Source organism: Aotus nancymaae, unplaced genomic scaffold (assembly GCF_030222135.1).
Source record: "Aotus nancymaae isolate 86718 unplaced genomic scaffold, 86718_ANA_hifiasm-v0.15.2.pri h1tg000076l, whole genome shotgun sequence".
In the NCBI taxonomy this organism is placed as follows: domain Eukaryota; kingdom Metazoa; phylum Chordata; class Mammalia; order Primates; family Aotidae; genus Aotus; species Aotus nancymaae.
Window position 1 is genome coordinate 18,005,943 of NW_026988491.1, and position 16,966 is coordinate 18,022,908.

Sequence of the window (16,966 nt, forward strand, 5' to 3'; positions counted from 1 at the left end):
GCATGGGACATAAAAAAATTACTTGTCTATCTGAAATCCCAGTTTAAATGAGCACTCTGTATTTTCTCTGTCAACCCTACCCTGCCCTCCACAGGGAACCTAAAGGAAGCCACAGCGGAGGGACAGGCCGTCTAGTGTCACCCTTGGCTGTACAGCTCCTACTGCCAAAGTGCTCAGGCAGGGGCCCAGGCCATGACCTGTCAGGAACAGGGAACAGGTCTGTCTTTCCTTCCCAGCAGGTGATGAGATGGAGGGAGCCCAGGCATGGGGGCTAAGGTGGCTAAGGTGGCAGCAGCCAGAAACTGTTCCCACAGCAGCCCTGGGGACCCGGAAGGAGAAGCTGGAAAAGCACTGTGGCCGCACTAGCAGGAGAATCTTTAAAGATGCAAGCAGGGCCCCCGAGCCCCAGCCAGTGACTCTCCACCACTGCCCACCCACATGCTGTGGAAAGGAGCAGGGGCTGCGGAGCCACAGCCCAGGGCTGGAGTCCGGTTGCGTCACAAGCAGTGGTGCTCACTTCCCCCCCTCAGCAGTGCACGAGGGGCGGAAGCGGGTACTTCCCATGGCCCTTCCAAGACGAAAGATGCCCACGGGCTCGGGGCACAGAAGGTACGTTTGGATCATCAGCAGGTGCAGCCACTTCGGGAACGGAAGCCAATTCCTGCCATTGACTCAAACTTAAACAGGCTGCTGACCTGTCACTGCACTCAACAGACAAACGTGTGGGCGCTCTGTGATGTGCCCTGTGGCACAGGAGTCGAGGTGGGCAGCAGGAGGGACAGGTGTTCCAGAGCAGGAACCGGCTCATGCAGAGGCCTGGGGAGTGAGGCTGGGGGTCTCTGTGCTTCTGACAGACAAACTGGGGCTGTCCTCCTGGAAAGGCCTCATGGAGAGAAGCCCACAGACCTGCAAGCTGACCGGCTGCAGAAGGGAGACCAGGCGGGACAGCAGTGCAGCACCCAGCAAACCATGACATACTGGGCAGTCCTCTCCTGGGCGGCGGCGGGGCATACCGCTCTGCACCAGGGATGCGAAGGCACTTTGTGAAACTGACGACACACACACTTCAGGCATGAGTCCCTCATGAGACAGTCTCGTCCCCCGTGCACTCCTATGCACCATGTTTTCTCTGCACCCTGTCCTGAGTGAGGCGTCAGAAAGACAAGGATGACCTAAACACATCCCTGCTCTTCTCCGTAGCTCAGGGACTGGTCCTGAACCACTTCAAACACACGAGCACAAGTCAAGCGGAAGAAGCGCCTGCCTAAGAGTCAGAGACAGCTTCAGAGAGGAGGTGAAAGTGAGCTGGGTTTTGATGGATGACTAAGAGTTCTCCAGGAAGGGAGGGGAATGGGAAATGGCAGTAAAGGCAGAGGAATGACACACACCAAGGTTGTAACCAGTGAAGGGCACGTGTCCCGTAACAGGGAGAACAGCAGGCAGGCTGGGAGGGGCCGGGAGAGGGGAAGATGGAGCTGGACTGTAGGAGGCTTTGGGAGGCAGGAAGGCAGCAGTGCCTGGCAAAGGAGGAACTCGAGAGAAAGCATCCCAGCTGCATGATGCAGGAGGGAAGGAGGACAAGGCAGAGGTAGGGACGCCAAGTAGCAACAACAGCCTTCAGAGAAGGCAGGGAAGGGAAGCTGGGGTGAGGAAGCTGGCTGGGTTTGGGAGGTGAGCAGGGCTCGAATGGGGATCTGGCCATGCTGGGATGTGGGAGCCACGCAGGGGGAGGGTCTAGGCAGCGCCCCAGTGCTGGTGCTCCACTGATGGGAGACACGCTTGGGAAGCACAGGTCTGGTGGGGATGTGTTTGGTTTTGAGTAGGTAGGAATGCTGTAACTGGGGTCCCCGTCTAGGGGACAGTTGGCACTGGGGTCAGAGCTGGAGAAGTGGCCATGGTGGTCAGCAAGGAGACTCAAGAAGCTTGGGGGAGAGTTGGGAGAGGGCTGAGGCTATGGAGGAGCCAGGGTCAGGGCAGAGGAGGAAGGGAAGAAGCCCCACGGGACATACATGCTGAGAGAGTCCTGTAAGACAATCCAACAGCCACCAGGCTGGGGGACAAAAACCCATCTGGCTGGCCTCAGCCTGGTGATGTGCCCTGGGGTGCTGTGGCCAGGGGTGGCTGGGCAGATGTCCCACCAGGAGATCGGCCTGAGGCCACAGGCCACAGTCACAACCCAATTTCCCTAATGAGGCTAGGGAGGGCTCACAGCCCTCCCTCACGACCCAGGATGACCTTGGCTGCTTCTCCACTCTGCCAATTAGGCACCTGCCCAGTGGTTTCTGAACCCACACTCCAGATCTGCATGGCTTTCCATGCACGGCGCCTGTGCCCACAAACCCCAGGTTGGAAGCCAGGCTGTGGGCTTCTGTGTAGGGGGTGGGTTCTTGTCTGGAGCCTAGGGGCCTGGGACAAGACCCAGCTCTGCCACCAACATACTAGGTGACCTCCAACAGGACATATGATGCTTCCAGGGCCTCTGCCACTTCACTCTAGAACAGGTGTGCAGGCCAGCTTCCCTCCAGGCCAGCGTGCTTTCGGTTCTCATGCACGTCAGCTCTATGACGTCGCCTCAGCTTTTCCTGACTGCCCGCTCCCTACAGACCCCAGGCTGGACACTGGGGGCCAGGGGGTCCTTGTGTCCAAGGGCATATCCTCACTTGGGGGAGAAAGGCCTGGGAGCAGAGACATGAGAGACAGTGCAGGGAGGCTGAGGGCGGGGCGTCAATGAGACAGAGGCAGGGATGGACGCATAGGTTCCACCTGGGGAATCAGGAGGCATGCGGGGACAAGGTGCAGAGTGTTCTCAGTAACTGACGGGCAGTCAGGATGAGCGGGAGTTCCAGACAGAGGGAGCTGTGTGAGTGGAGACCGGGACGGGAAGTTCACTCTGGCTGGTTCACGACATGCCAAGCAAGGAGAGGCTGCAGAGAACCAACTTCCTCTCGGGAGCTGTGGGAAGGTCTTGAGTGGGGAGTGACACAGCCAGAGGGTTGGGTGGAGCAGTGGCTCTGGCTGCTACTAGAAAGCTCGACAGGACAGGGAGACCTGTGAGGCAGCTGTTGTCCTAACTCAGGCCAAAGACGGCAGCGCAGCCCTAGGCAGAAGGCAGCATGGCGAGGCAGGGGCTCCCCGTGTCAGGGGGCATCTGGGCTGCACAGCACCCCTGCCCCAGCCTCGCGTCCGTTTGCTCACTGAGTGTCTTTGATCTTAGGAGGCAGCTGCCTTTGCTACCTTTTCACTATGTACAAGTCTCTTCACTTTTCAGCCTCCATTTGCTCACCTGCAAAATGGGGTAGCTACATGAGACAGACTGTTCTCAGGATCTGATGACGTGTGTCAGTCTGGGCACTAGGCTCAGCTATGACGCATATGACAGCTGTGCACAGTTCTAGGGACCCCAGGACCAGGCGCTACACTAGGTGATGTCTTGTATGTAAGATCTTGTTTTAATTCTCATCAACAATTCTATAATAAAATACATTCATGTTTGCCTCAGGACTTGTGGCAGAGAAGGGGCCAGGGCTGGGCAAGCTACCTCTTGGCCTAGTGCCCTCTGGGCTGCAGCTCTCTCTGCCCTGCACCCCCACCTCTGGGAGACTTGAAAGTTCTGCAGCTCAGGGGAAATTTACACCACTGATATGAAGTCAGTACTGGGGGTGCCCCTGGCGCCGGCTCGAGGCCAGGCCAGGAGAGGGGTGTGAAGCTGGGCTTACCAGCCAAAAGAATTGTTTATGGAGTGGGAGGCTCATAAAAAATAATGGGCTGGATTTATTGTCCCCGCCTCAAGGGCCATTCCGGACTGCACAGGGCCAGGACAGGCCTCCTCCGGTAGCACCATAAATCTCCCCACTAAGCGAGAGAGCTGTTTATTCTCCCATCCACCTGGTCTGCAGCAGGCAGGGGAGGGAGGAGAACCTGCAACCCCATACGTCCTGCCTGGCGCCCTCGCCTGGCTGATCTTCTCCAAGGAGCGGCTGAAGAAGGCAGCTGCTGAGGTTGGGATAGGATTCAGGGGCATGGCCACGCCATCTGCCTGCTCTTTACACAGAAAGTTCCTAGCCATGCTGCCCTGGTGCTCACAGTTGGTAATGGAAGGCCCCGGAACAGGGCAGGGAGTGTCTCTGGCCCTGCAGAAGCCATGCTAGGGATCCTCAGGTCAAGGCCTGGCCCGCATCCCATGATGTAGGAATCACGTCCCGGGAGTCAACAGGAACCTGACAGCCAGGCGCACTGATAGCATCCTAAGCCAATACGGGGCTAAAGTGGCTTGGGAGGGCCCGTGGGGCTCGGTCCATTAGCTTGATTCTCTGAGTCTGGGAGTGGACGGTGCAGACTGAAAAGAACTGGCTTTGGCCTCAGAATCCAGCCCCGATCCTGAACCATCTGCCCAGTGGTTTCTGAACCCACACTCCAGATCTGCATGTCTTTCCACGCATGGCGCCTGTGCCCACAAACCCCAGGTTGGAAGCCAGGCTGTGGGCTACTGTGCAGGGGGTGGGCTCTGGTCTGGGGCCTAGGGGCCTGGGCTAAGTCCCAGCTCTGCCACCAACATGCTAGGTGACCTCCGACAGGACACATGATGTTTCCAGGGCCCCTCAACTTCACTCCAGAACAGACGTGCAGGCCAGCTTCCCTCCAGGCCAGCGTGTTTTCCGTTCTCACGCATGTCCTGTCCCACAATGTAGCTCAGGGAAGCTCAGCTTTCCCTCCCATCATGGGGACTGTAGTACTCATCCAAAGCATGGCACAGGGTCACTGTGAGCATCAGGCGACCCTGTGTGGAAGCCACAGCAAAGCTGTGGGATGGTGGAGCTGGGCCTGCCGAGGACACCCGCGGGCTGCCAGGATTAGGAAAAGGATGGTGTCTGGTCAGCCTGCAGGCCACAGACCAGCCAGAGCAGGAGAAGACAGAGTCGAGAGGATGCTGGAGGACCAGCCTGGTGGAGGGTGGTACGAGGGTCTAGGACTACAGTCTAGGGTGGGAAAGAGGGCTCAGGACGAGGGTTTCAGATACAGGCTGCCCCAGACGCTGCTGGGGAGAATCACTAGCTCTCTGCCCTGGCTCAACCCCAGGAAACCTGCACCCAAACACTCTCAAGTAACCTTTGTCAAGGAGCCCCCAGTCCTGAGATGGCTGTGGACTTGAACCAGGGGGCTGAGGCCCCAGAGGCAGGCTGGGCTTGGTCTCCAGCAGTGCTTCTGACGGTGGTGGACTCGGGTGGGTATGCTGTGCAGGGCTTCACCTCTAGCCACTTAGGAGTCAGTGCCAGCAGGAAAGAGACCTTTATTTTTAAGCTCACCACACAGTAAGCATGTGCTATGGTCTGAATGATTGTGTCCCCTCCAAAATGACGTGGAAACCGAATCCCCATTTCAGCGTGCTCACTAGATGGTGAATCTGCCAGAGTCTTGATCTTGCACTTCCCAGTGCCCAGAACTGTGAAAAGCAAATTTCTATCTTCATAAAGTACCCAGTCTCAGCTCTTTTGTTATAGAAGCAGGAATGAACTAGATGCAGTCTTTTTTGCTGACTGCTGGAGTGGGCAAGGGAGCGCTCTCCTGGGCTCCCATAGCCTGGTCGGGCTTCTGCCACAGCCCTGCATGCCCTGTCTGGTGGGTACCTGCCTCAGGTCGGACCCTCCTACAGCCTGTGGGTTCCATAAAGACCTGCCCTGGCACAGGAACGGGGCTTCCAAGTACCAGCCATGGGGGTGGGATGGCGGGGCCTGGGCATGTCATCCCTAAAGTGCAGCACAGATGGCAGAAGAGTCCTGCTGTCCCCAGTCCCCGAGGGAGACCTGAAACTCCATGAGTGTCCCAGGTCCCTAACCTCCAATGAAGCCTTTGAGCTTTTCCTCACTCAAGCCAGTCAAGTCCCTGCGACTGATTCAAGCCCCAGGCTGGGTCAGGCCCGAGCCAGCCAGTCAGGAGGAGGAAGATGGGCCCTCTGCACAAGGCTTTCCCCGACCCCATGAATCTGACGCTGAGCCAGGTGCGGGGCAGGGTTTGGTGCTGCCCACCTCTTCCAGAGTAGAGACCGGTGGACCCTGCCTTGAGCCCCAGGCCTCCCAGACCTTCAGGGTTCCGTGCTATGAAAAGAACAAGGCTCCAGCTTATCCGGAGCCACTGAAACTAAAATATTCCACACCTATGTGACACGGGTAACAGGCCTCCCTGAAGTGTAAACCCGGGGCAGACACAGGGCTCTGCTGAGAGTCCGCTTGCCAAGTCTCTCACTGTCCCCTCACTCATCCTGCTGTCCCTTCCCCTCACCCATCCTGGCATCACATTCCCCTCACCCAAACTCCGGTCCCTTCCCCTCGCCCATCCTCCTGTCCCTTCCCCTCACTCATCCTTCCCCTCCGCCACTCTCCTGTCACCTCCCCCTCAGCCACCCTGTTGTCACATTCCCCTCAGCCACCCTCCTGTCACCTCCTCCTCACACTCCTGTCACCTCCCCCGTCACCCTGTCACCTCAGACATCCTCCTGTCACCTTCCCCCAGCCACCCTCCTGTCACCTCCCCGTCACCCTCCTGTCACCTCCCTCAGCCACCCTCCTGTCACCTCCCTCCGCCACCTTCCTGTCACCTCCTCAGCCATCCTCCTGTCAACTCCCCCAGCCACCCTCCTGTCACCTCCCTCAACCACCTTCCTGTCACTTCCCCCAGACACCCTCCTGTCACCTCCCCACCCCCTCAGTCACCCTCCTGTCACCTCCTCAGCCACCTTCCTGTCACCTCCCTCAGCCACCTTCCTGTCACCTCCCTCAGCCACCCTCCTGTCACCTCCCTCAGTCACCTTCCTGTCATTTCCCCCTCAGACACCCTCCTGTCACCTCCTCAGCCACCCTCCTGTTACCTCCTCAGCCACCCTCCTGTCACCTCCCTCAGCTACCTTCCTGTCACCTCCCTCAGCCACCCTCCTGTCACCTCCTCCTTAGCCACCCTGTCACCTCCTTAGCCACCCTCCTGTCACCTCCCTCAGCCACCTTCTTGTCACTTCCCCCTCAGACACCCTCCTGTCACCTCCTCCTCAGCCACCCTCCTGTCACCTCCTCAGCCACCCTCCTGTCACCTCCCCTCCCCCTCAGCCATCCTGCCCTCTCCCCTTGCTGTTCCTGCATGGGTTCTGACACTGAGGGCTTCCAGTGATCTCTCTGGCCTGCTCCCTGCTTCATCTGTACCACTGAGGTAACTGTGGTCTTTCTAAAATGGGATCACACTCCTTCTCCTTACGGCTCGCAGGGCACTCCTTCCCTGTCACAGCACAGTCCAAATTCCTGCTAGACAGGGTCCTGTCCCTCTGAGTTCTGCCAGCTTCGGGTCTGGTTTCAGGCTCCTGGCCCGCTCTCTCCTGTGGGTAATCATGGCTGCTAGGAGAATAACTCCTCTGGCCAACCAGAACAAGCTGGAATCTTAGGCATCAGAGGACCCCTGGCCATGATGCGAGGACAGGCTGGCCCAAAAGAGGGACCCAGGCAGCAGGAGCAGCTGGACAGTCAACAGGGCGAAGGGAGTTGAGAAGGGAGTTGAGAGGCAGTGGCCCTGGGGTCTCAGCTAGGTTGGAAGAGAATCCAAAGCACCCACACAGGAGAAGTGTCAGGCACAGGGCAGGGGCTGAAGCACCCTCTAGTGAGGCCCAGACAGAAACAGACAGACACCAGGATGGACACAGGCACCCATCCCAGCAGGCACCGTGGACCTGGGGCAGCCACGGAACTGCCCGGAGTCAGATGGCACAGGCTGGTGGATGGCGTCTAAGGAGTCTCTCTGTTCCAGACACCATTCCAGGAAAGTGACAAGGCAGGCCTGCACCTCCTCCCAGGGTTTCTGACTCCCTGTCTTCAGAGCTCTACTTGAAGTTGTTTTACAAGGTCAGCTGCCTCCAATCCACTGCTTTCCACCAAGGTCTGGAGCCAGATGACCCTGCCAGCCCCTTGCCCTTTATTTCTACCACAACCCCCTGCTGCTACCCAATCTCCCCTCCACCCTTCCAACAGCATTCTGCCTTTGTCACTCTGGCCCCTCTGTCTGCTGACCACCTACCTAGAGGCCACCTGTTCTTGCAGGCTTCTCTTTTTTCCTTGTTTTTGAGATGAAGTCCTACTCTGTCACCCAGGCTAGAGTGCAGTGGCATGATCTCAGCTCACTGCAACCTCCGCTTCCCTGGTTCAAGTAATTCTCCTGCCTCAGCCTCCCAAGTAGCTATGACTACAGGAGTACCACTATGCCTGGCTAATTTTTGTATTTTTTGTAGAGATGGGGTTTCTCCATGTTGGTCAGGCTGGTCTCAAACTCCTGACCTCAAGTGATCCACCAACCTCAGCCTCCCAAAGTTCGGGGATTACAGGTGTGAGCCACCGCACCTGGCCTCTTGTGGGCTTTTCCAGCCCCTTTCCACACCCCACTGGCTCCAGCCCTGAGCTCAGCTTCCTCTCCCTTGAGCAGTCTGCTGGCCAAGCCCCCAGGCCTGTTCCTTATCCAGCACGCCCTGCCCAGGCACATGCAGATTTGGGCACCACAGGCTGACCAGCATATTAGGCAGGAAGGTCCCTCTTCTCCTTAGAACCCAATTTCCACACTTGAAAAAAGAAGGGGGAAACCATAGGGGCACTTGCGATTCCTTTAAACCCTGAGAGGCAGTCATGGGAGAGGGTTGTGATTTGAACCCACACCACCTGGGTTCCAGTCCCGCCACTATCGGATACACTATTTGCCTCTCTGAGCTTCTGACTCACATCTGTAACACGGGAGCAGCCAGTACGCAGTTCACAGGGTTCGAGGAATTACAATTGATAATATTAGTACCCACATGAGCGTTCAAGGGATCAAATGAAGTAATATTAGGGTGACCCGACGTGACAGTCCCAGTTGGTACCCACAGCCCCGGCATAATTAATCATAGTATCTCCTTTCATTCTCACAAGCGTACTGGTTTGGATCTTATTCAATGATAATAAAATGGGAATTCTTGACTGCGGTGGTGGTGATGTGGAACTGCATGTCACAAATGGCACGTCACACTCACGCACTGTACCAACGTCCAGCTACTGGTTGATATTAAACTCTAGTGTGTAAGATGCCACCATTGGGGGAAACTGGGTGAAGGACACCTGAGACCACTCTTTGCTATTTTTCAGCTTCTTATGAATCTACAATTGTTTCAAAATAAAAAGTTCTAAAAAAAACCCTATTGTTTTGACTCTAGTTACAGTTAGGTATTTGCCCTTGCAAGGTTACAGATAAAATGAACAGATCCCCAAAATACTTCATGCATGGGTTTTATAAGCAAAATAATTTAACCAGAGGTCATAAAGCAAGTACTCAGAAATGAGTGGAAATGGCTCCCATGAGGCACATGGCTGCTCTAAAGCTCACGCACTTTATCTGCAAGCCTGGGCCCTCAGCCTCTCACGTGGTCTGTGTAAGGAAAACACGCTGTGATCTCAGAGCAAGCCCCACTACGACACAGGGTACTTAACACTTCATAACAGCTCTGTCAAAAGAAAAGAGTTTACTTTTAGGTCAGAGGTCTGGGGACATTCAGTGTGTGGATAAACATCAACAACCATTTTCTGTCTCCATAACTGAGCTCATCACCAGAATCCTAACCTGTAGGAAAGAATAGAGGCCAAGCCCATTCAGGCTGTTCCCGTGGTGGGAGAAAAGTGCGTGCCACCCTGCAGAAAACCCCTCCCGCAAGATGGCTTTTGAACTCTTGGTACTTAAAGAGGCGTACTCGGTGCCTGGAGCTGCAGGTGGTGCCAGCTGAGAAGGCATCTCTGCTGAACCTCAGGTCCTGCCCATGTCTCACCACACCTGGGCCTATGACTGAGGGGGGTCTCAGAACCTTCCCCGTTGCTCCTCTCTTTACTATCAGGCAGTAAGGAGCCCGGGCTCTGGGGCCAGATTGGCAGACCCCCCGGTCTCCTGAAGCCACAGGCAACCTTGTGCACGTTTCCTAACCTCTCAGTGCCTCAGTTTCTTAATCTGGAAAATGGGGCACTGCAAGAATGCAGTGAATGGCAATTCGTGGAAAGAGCCTGGTGGGGGGTCCTGGCACACGTGAGCATGCATTGGTGGGGCTCTTGCTATCATATCATCACATTTCACACAAGGGACTGACCCCAGATACTAAGCTTTCCGACTGCTGGCCCCACCTCTGACTCTGGCTGGGGCCAACATCATTCTTGATGCCAAGTCTTGAGCTTTGTGAACAGTGGGTCTGGGTCCCACGAGGAATACCTGTGGGGGGAGGGCAATGCGGTTTCCTACACGTATTTATACATGTGTTTAAACAAACTCCCAACTTTAACCGGAAGGCGAAACGCACTTGGGTAAACTCATGGAGTCCGTGCGGGGAGAGCCTCAGCCTGCCCCATGGCCTGTTCCAGTGCAGAAAACCCCAGCCGAGCAGCTGCACAGCAGGCTTTCTGTGCATGTGGCCTGATTTCTCCCAAATGGGGACCCTCATCGATAGAGGACCCCTATTACCCGGCCCCCTGCTCGGCCCAACCACACGGTCTACCAGCCCACACTGACCAATATCTAACAGCGCGACCTGAGTGCGCTGTGAGCTGAGTGCTGTTTCGACGCTCAACATCCACACTGAGCTGTTCACCACCTTGCCTTGTTCCCAGTCCCGTCCCGGCTCCACCCATGCCCACCTTCCTTTCCTCCTTCCTTCTCTGTCCTTTCTAAAGGCCCAAGTTGGCAGCAGGACTCAGAGACGTGGGGAACACAGTCCCTGCCCTTAGGGAGCTCCCAAGCTGCAGGGACACAGGCACTATGAGGCAGAAAGCCACTTTCTGGAGCTTGCCACCAGCGACAATAGGGGCAGGGGACAGAGGGGGCCACTGGTGCACAGAAGAGGCAGAGCCCAACAATTTTCCCTGGGGGCTCAGCTCAGAATAGGCTGTCCATGGGTGGGCTGCTGTCACTGAGGACTAAGTGTGGGAGCCGCCAGTAGACAGGGTGGGGGAGGAGCAGGGCCCTGGTGCTCCCTCTCTGTCGTGACTCCTGATTCCCTGTGCCCAGCACTCAAACCTCTGCAGGAAGGACGGGTGGCTGGGCAATCTGGAGGGCTGCCCTGAGGCTGGATAGGTGCGAGCGCTCAGCCGATGGATGAGGGACAATGCCTTCTCGTTGGGCCCTGGATGTTGGCATGTACTGCCCTATTCACAGATGAACCCAGGTGCAAGGACCATCAGTCGCTAGTTCCTTGAGGACAAAGCCAGCCTCTTGCTCCTCTCCCTCCTCCTCTGCCGAATGCGCAGGCTCCAGAACAGCACCTAGCACTCGTCAGCAGAGCCTCGCTCCAAGAGCTCCCGGGTCCTGACTCTGCTGTTGGCTTGCTGTGGGGCCCTGGGCCAGGCCCTGCCTTCTTGGGGCCTCAGTTTCCTCATCTGTCACAAATACCATTAATAAGAGCCCATGTTTACTGAAACTGTCTTTTCAACACCTTTTAAACTCTATGAAGCAGGTATTATGACTGTCTCCATTTTACAGGTAAGGCACGGAGAAGCTGAGTTACTTGCTCAAGGTCACGAGCTAGTCCATGGTAGAGCTGGGGTTCTAGCCTAGGCCGCTGGGCCTGAAGCCCCCTTGTGAGTCTGTGTTGCTTCCTACAATGATGGGGACAATGTGACATTTTCTCTCACTCTGGTGCCTTCCACCAAGGCTGAGGCCAGCCCACAGGGGGCGTCTGGTGAGGCTTCAGAGCAGAGCCCTGCACAACAGCCTCCTGCACGGAGGGCCAGGGGCACTGCAAACCCAAGGCTGCTGGCAGCCAGTGCGGCCCAGTGCCAGTGCTGGGCCCTCGGAGTAGCCATACTTCACCAGGTGGAGGAGGAGACTGCATCGTGAGCATCTCTGCTGCTCAGATGAGAAAACCAATGCCACAGAATCCCCAGAGCGTTTCCCCTAAGCTCATGACTGTACAGCATCCCTCAGCACCCCTGCATAGCACTTGATCCCCTTTCCAGACTGAAAGCTGCACAGGGGACCATGCCTCGGATACTAGGGACTAGCAGAGCACCTGGCACACGAATGAATGAATGAATGAGCAAGCAGATAAATACAAGTGACCTGCAATCACGTGGCTAGTAAGACTGAGGCCTTCCAGAGCCCTTTCTTCTCCTGGATGGATTCTGGTCAGACTGAAAGAAAGAATTCTTCATTGAGAGAAAAGGAGAAAGTTCCTCCAGGAGGCCACATCTTCCTATGGCATTAATCCGTCAGAAGCTACAGATGAGAAGAGCAGCATGGGAGAGGGAGAGCCTGAAGGTGCTACCTTCTGGGCATACCAGGCGCAAGGCTGTGATGGGGGCAGCAGGCAGGCCCCTGGGGCTATGGCCAGAGGTGGGATTGTAGGCACTTATCAGGCTGGGCTGAGTGGGAGGTAGGCGGGGCTATCACGGGGCTAGAACCAGTGCTGGGAAGTGCTGAGCAGAGGGAAACTGGCCAGATCCCAACGTCTTTGCTTCCCTCCCGCCCAGTGTGGGCACAGAGGAGCAGCCTGTGTGAGTCCCGCAAATCAAGCCTGTGTTCTAAAGACCTGAAGAAGCTCCTGCATCAGTCACCACTCCTAGGACAGGTGCTGCCCTTGATAGCGACAGAGCATTTACCCGCTAATGGTGAAAATTTGACAGCTAGGCCCATTTTACAGCTGAAAACACCCGAAGAGGCCAGAGTGACTGGCAGAGCGCGTGGAGAACTGGAGCTGAGAGCCTAATCCTCCCAAGCCCAGCCTGGGTCACAGCCACACCCTGGGCCGGGTGTGCACTGGCGCCTAGGAAGCGGGGCCCTCAGAAGGGCCGAGCCCTGTGTTTCTCAGCCAGGAGCCTGGACTGATCTGGGCCAACCCCTCTCACGCATCTGGTTCCATCTAATCAAAACCAGCCTGTGTGCTTTTCTCCCTGTTCAGGGGTAGGCTCCAAAGAACTGGACAGGCATTAGGCAGAGTCAGGTGATAGGAGGAATCTAATTTGCCAAATGGCTCGCGATCCATCAGCCCTCCCAGGAGCTACGGGAATCAAAGGTCACTTGTGTGCAAAACAAGCTCAGTCTTAGCTCCTCTGACATGCTCTCGCTGAGAGCTGTAACAATCATTATTGCAGTTGAACTAATGGTGGGCAATTGTTGCAACGGACTGAGGCTCAGAGAGGCAGACAACCCGCCTAGTCCCCAGGTCCCTGTCTCCCCATGGGCATTCAGGGGCAGCTGGCCCGTGTGCTGTGTGCGTGCTCTGCCCTCTTCGGGTCTTCCACACAGCCGTGGAACCCCTGGGAATGCTGCAGTTTGTCCTTCGAGAGTGATCCAATAAGTTATCTGTTGTTTTTTAGATAGCAGAGGCCACACAAAGACCCTAAGGAGAGAAGGCGCTTCTCTAGCCAACACGCTGGTCAATGCAGACTGGGACTGAAGACCTCAAATCCATATTCTGGTTAAACCGGGATTCCTGGCTTCCTTAAAAATCAGGATCTGGCCACCTGGGGCATCTGGGTGGAGTGAGCCATGTGTCCCCAGGGTCCCACCCAACATCAGCCACTGCACAATTTATGTGATACCAGCCCGTGGACATGTCGGCGCTCCCCCAGATGCCCTCCCCCTTCCCTAAGCATCACTTCCGCCTCTGCTTAACCAGCTTTCCCACAGCTGAAATCCAAACTCCTGCTGCAGCCTACCAGGCCCCACGTTGTCCTGTCCCAACCCCCTCACCCTGGGCTCCTCCTGCTTCACGTGCTCTGCTTCTTCATCCTGCCCTTTGTTCTGCTCTTCATGTGCCCATTCCCACCCCTGGCCTGGCACACTCCCCACTGTAAGGCTGGTCACCTCGCCGGAAGCTCGGACGCATACCACCCCCCCTTTTTCCCGAGAGCTCGGACACGTCCACCCCCTTGCACAGCCTAGCCTTCCCTTAAAAACCCCACCAGTATGCAAATGAAGTCTTGTAACTCTAGCCAATAGCAGTCAAGTCTTGTATGCAAACAAAGTCTTGTAACTCTACCTAACAGCAGTCTTGCCTTACCCACACCCTGCTCTCCCACAACCAATCAAACACCTCCACTCCCTATAAAACCCCACGTCTGAGAGGAGTCCATGTGACTTCTCCGGCCCTCCTCCCTCCCGTCGGACCCCAGAACCTTGCCCGGGAACCGAATAAATTCTTCACATTGGATCTTCTCGTGCTGGCCTCGGTTTCTTCATTTTAAACTCGGCGAGAACTTAACAAACCTTATACCCACAAGCTTCCCACTTGACTTTCTCATTAGCTCTAGCACTGTCTGCTCCACCACCCATTTCTTTCCTCATGCACCTCATCACCTCTCGAGGAGCGAGCCCCGCAGCTAGTGTTCCTGGCTCGGATCCCGGCTCTGCCTCTTCCCTAACTTGACTGGCTTTGGCTTCCTCAGTGTCGCAATCCAGCCTTGCCGAGCAGTGGCGAGGGTGGAGTGAGCTGGTCTTCGGGCAGTGCTCAGGGCCATGTCCGGCTCAGGGTAAGTGTGTGGTTCCAGCAGCAGCTGCTGTCGCTGCTCCCACATCATCCCCTCCCAAACCCTCGTCCTCAGCATAGCAGATGCTTACAGGCCAAACCTGTAACAAATAGGCTGTAGCTGCGGGTGTGACCTTCCCACCGCACACCCTCCTTTCAGCCAGGGGCCCTGCTGGGGAGAAAGCTGCGCGTCAAAGGAACAGAGCACACACACCCTGGCCTGGGACTTCACGGCCTGCTCCGAGCAGTCACTCTGTGAAATCCCCTCCCTTGATGAAAGCAGGGGCCCCTCCTCGCACTTGCTCACTCTGTCCCCAGAAGTCTGCTTCTTATACAACCTGTTGGGCTCAGAGTCCTGGTTTACAGGGTTTGCTTCCATCGTGGGCAGCTTGGCCCCATGGCCCACCAGTGGGGAGGTCTTAGAAGACACAAAATAAACTCCTGATGCCAGGGAGAGTCACCTGGGTGGAGTGTGGACAACGTGACAGCAGCAGGTGCCAGGAGCCACGGAGCTCGGACGTTCTGTCCTTCCAGGGACACCACAGAGCCGTGATGAGCAGGCCCGTCCTGTCTTCGAGGCAACAAACACTAAGCATTCTAGGGAGCCTGTTTGAGCATTTCCGCTTTATTATCCTGAGGACTTTTTAAATGTTTTGCTTTCACTTTCTCAGAAACTGTTTTCTAATGAAACTCATGCCTGCGCTGGCAGAGTTGCACCTCACAGCCTCCTGCCTGCTCACCGGAGGCTGGTACCTCATCCCAGGGTCCTGCTCCATCTCTGAACACCTGCCAGGTAACACCTCATCCCCATTTTGCGGGCAAGGAAGCTGGGGAGCAGTCAGTGGAGCCACCCAAGGGAGGGCTTCCAGCGTGGGAGGGGAGGAGCTGGATTCACACAGGGTCCAGCTGGCCTGGAATGCAGTGCATGTCCTTTGGCTCCCCACCTCTCAGTGTAGACCCTCTCTGAGCCTTCTGCGGGGACTGTGTACTAGAGAGGTTCGACCTTTCCAGGAACACCGACAAGCCTCCAGCGCCTCCTCCTTGTCAAGGGTCAGCAATGCGGGTGTGCTCGAGCTGGGGCAGTCCAGGCCTTCTTCCTTACATCTATTCCCTTGACAGCTCACGACAGCTGCCTCTGCCCTCACAGCCCACTCTGCTGCAGCACTCAGCCCTGCCTCAAGATGCCTAACCTTGCAAGAGATGCCTGCGCCCTTCCAAATGCTGTTCTTTGCCTGGAAGCCTCTCTCCACCAAGCACATGTGTCTTGGCTTTCTGGCCAGCTCTGCCACCACCTCACAGGCCCTGCTGCCCTTAGCCCAAACTCCAGGATCTGACCACTGAGGCCCTAACACCATGTGCCTTCGCCTGCTGGGCTTGGCTGGCAGCCAGGCTCCACTTCAGCCTGGGTCTGCCATCTAGTGCTCCAGCTGGTGAGGTGTCTTCCTGGGGCCCTCTGCACCTTCCCAGGCTGACCTGCCATCCCGCCTGGCCTCCAAAAAACAGGCTCCTGACCACAAGGACCCTCTCCGGGCAGGAAACCCAATGAACATTCTGCAGGCGGGCGCTGATACTGACAGGCTCACGGAGACAGAGAAGCTGGCACATAGCCTAGGTAGCCTCAAGCCCCCTTTAGAGAAGGAGCCTGCAGAGCATGGTGCCTCACTCTTCCCAGCCACAGTCAGCCCCAACCCAGAAAGGAAAACAGCTCCTCTGGTCACACGTACCACTTGCGGCCCCACACATAAACACAAGAAACACCCGCAGCCCTAGCGTGGCCAACAGAGGGAAGGAGCTGGAAGAAGGCCCACACAGAACCAATACCAGACGTGCAAAACAGCCATTCAGACTACCACCCACATCCCCTGCCTTGACCTTGAGGGCCCTGGAATCGAGATGTGGTGAACGGGACTCTGGGGCTGCCCATCTTGAGGGGAGGGGCACGCCTGCTCAGCACAGGCCGGACTCACCATTGGAGCGGTGGATGCAGGTATGCTGGTTGTCACTAAGGAAGAAGCCACCGTGGCACCGACACTCGTAGCTGCCCATGGTGTTGATGCAGATCTGCTGGCAGCCACCGTTATTGTCCTGACACTCGTCCACATCTGTGAGAAGAGGAACACAAGGGGACCTGAGTTGGAAGCAGTGGATGATGGGCTGGCGGGACAGGGAGGCAGTGAATTTCCTCACATGGCCCTGAAGGGAGGGACTCCGGAGAGGGCCTCCCTGGTGCTGTATTATGGTGACACTGGAGTAGCCTTCACAGCCCTGCACCACGGTGGTACCCTACAGTGGGCCCCATGGCAATGCAATATGGTGGTAGTCTACAGTGGGCCTCCACGGTGATGCACCACGGTGGTACTCTACAGTGAGCTGCCATTGTGCTGTGCTATGGGTACAGTAGACTCTGCGGCGCTGGGCTACAGTGGCAGGGTGGGACTCCGCGGCGCTGGGCTACAGTGGCAGGGTGGG

General features: G+C 56.6%; 1 protein-coding gene across 2 annotated transcripts in view; it reads right to left on the minus strand.

The window, feature by feature from the left end:
* Nucleotides 1–16,966, minus strand: part of SCUBE1 (signal peptide, CUB domain and EGF like domain containing 1) — a 143,016-nt gene that overhangs the window by 75,575 nt on the left and 50,475 nt on the right. For both annotated transcript variants that reach the window (XM_021668664.2, XM_021668663.2), the window contains exon 4: nucleotides 16,465–16,599. In XM_021668664.2, the coding sequence (XP_021524339.2) occupies nucleotides 16,465–16,599 (135 nt within the window). The remainder of the gene's footprint in view (nucleotides 1–16,464; nucleotides 16,600–16,966) is intronic.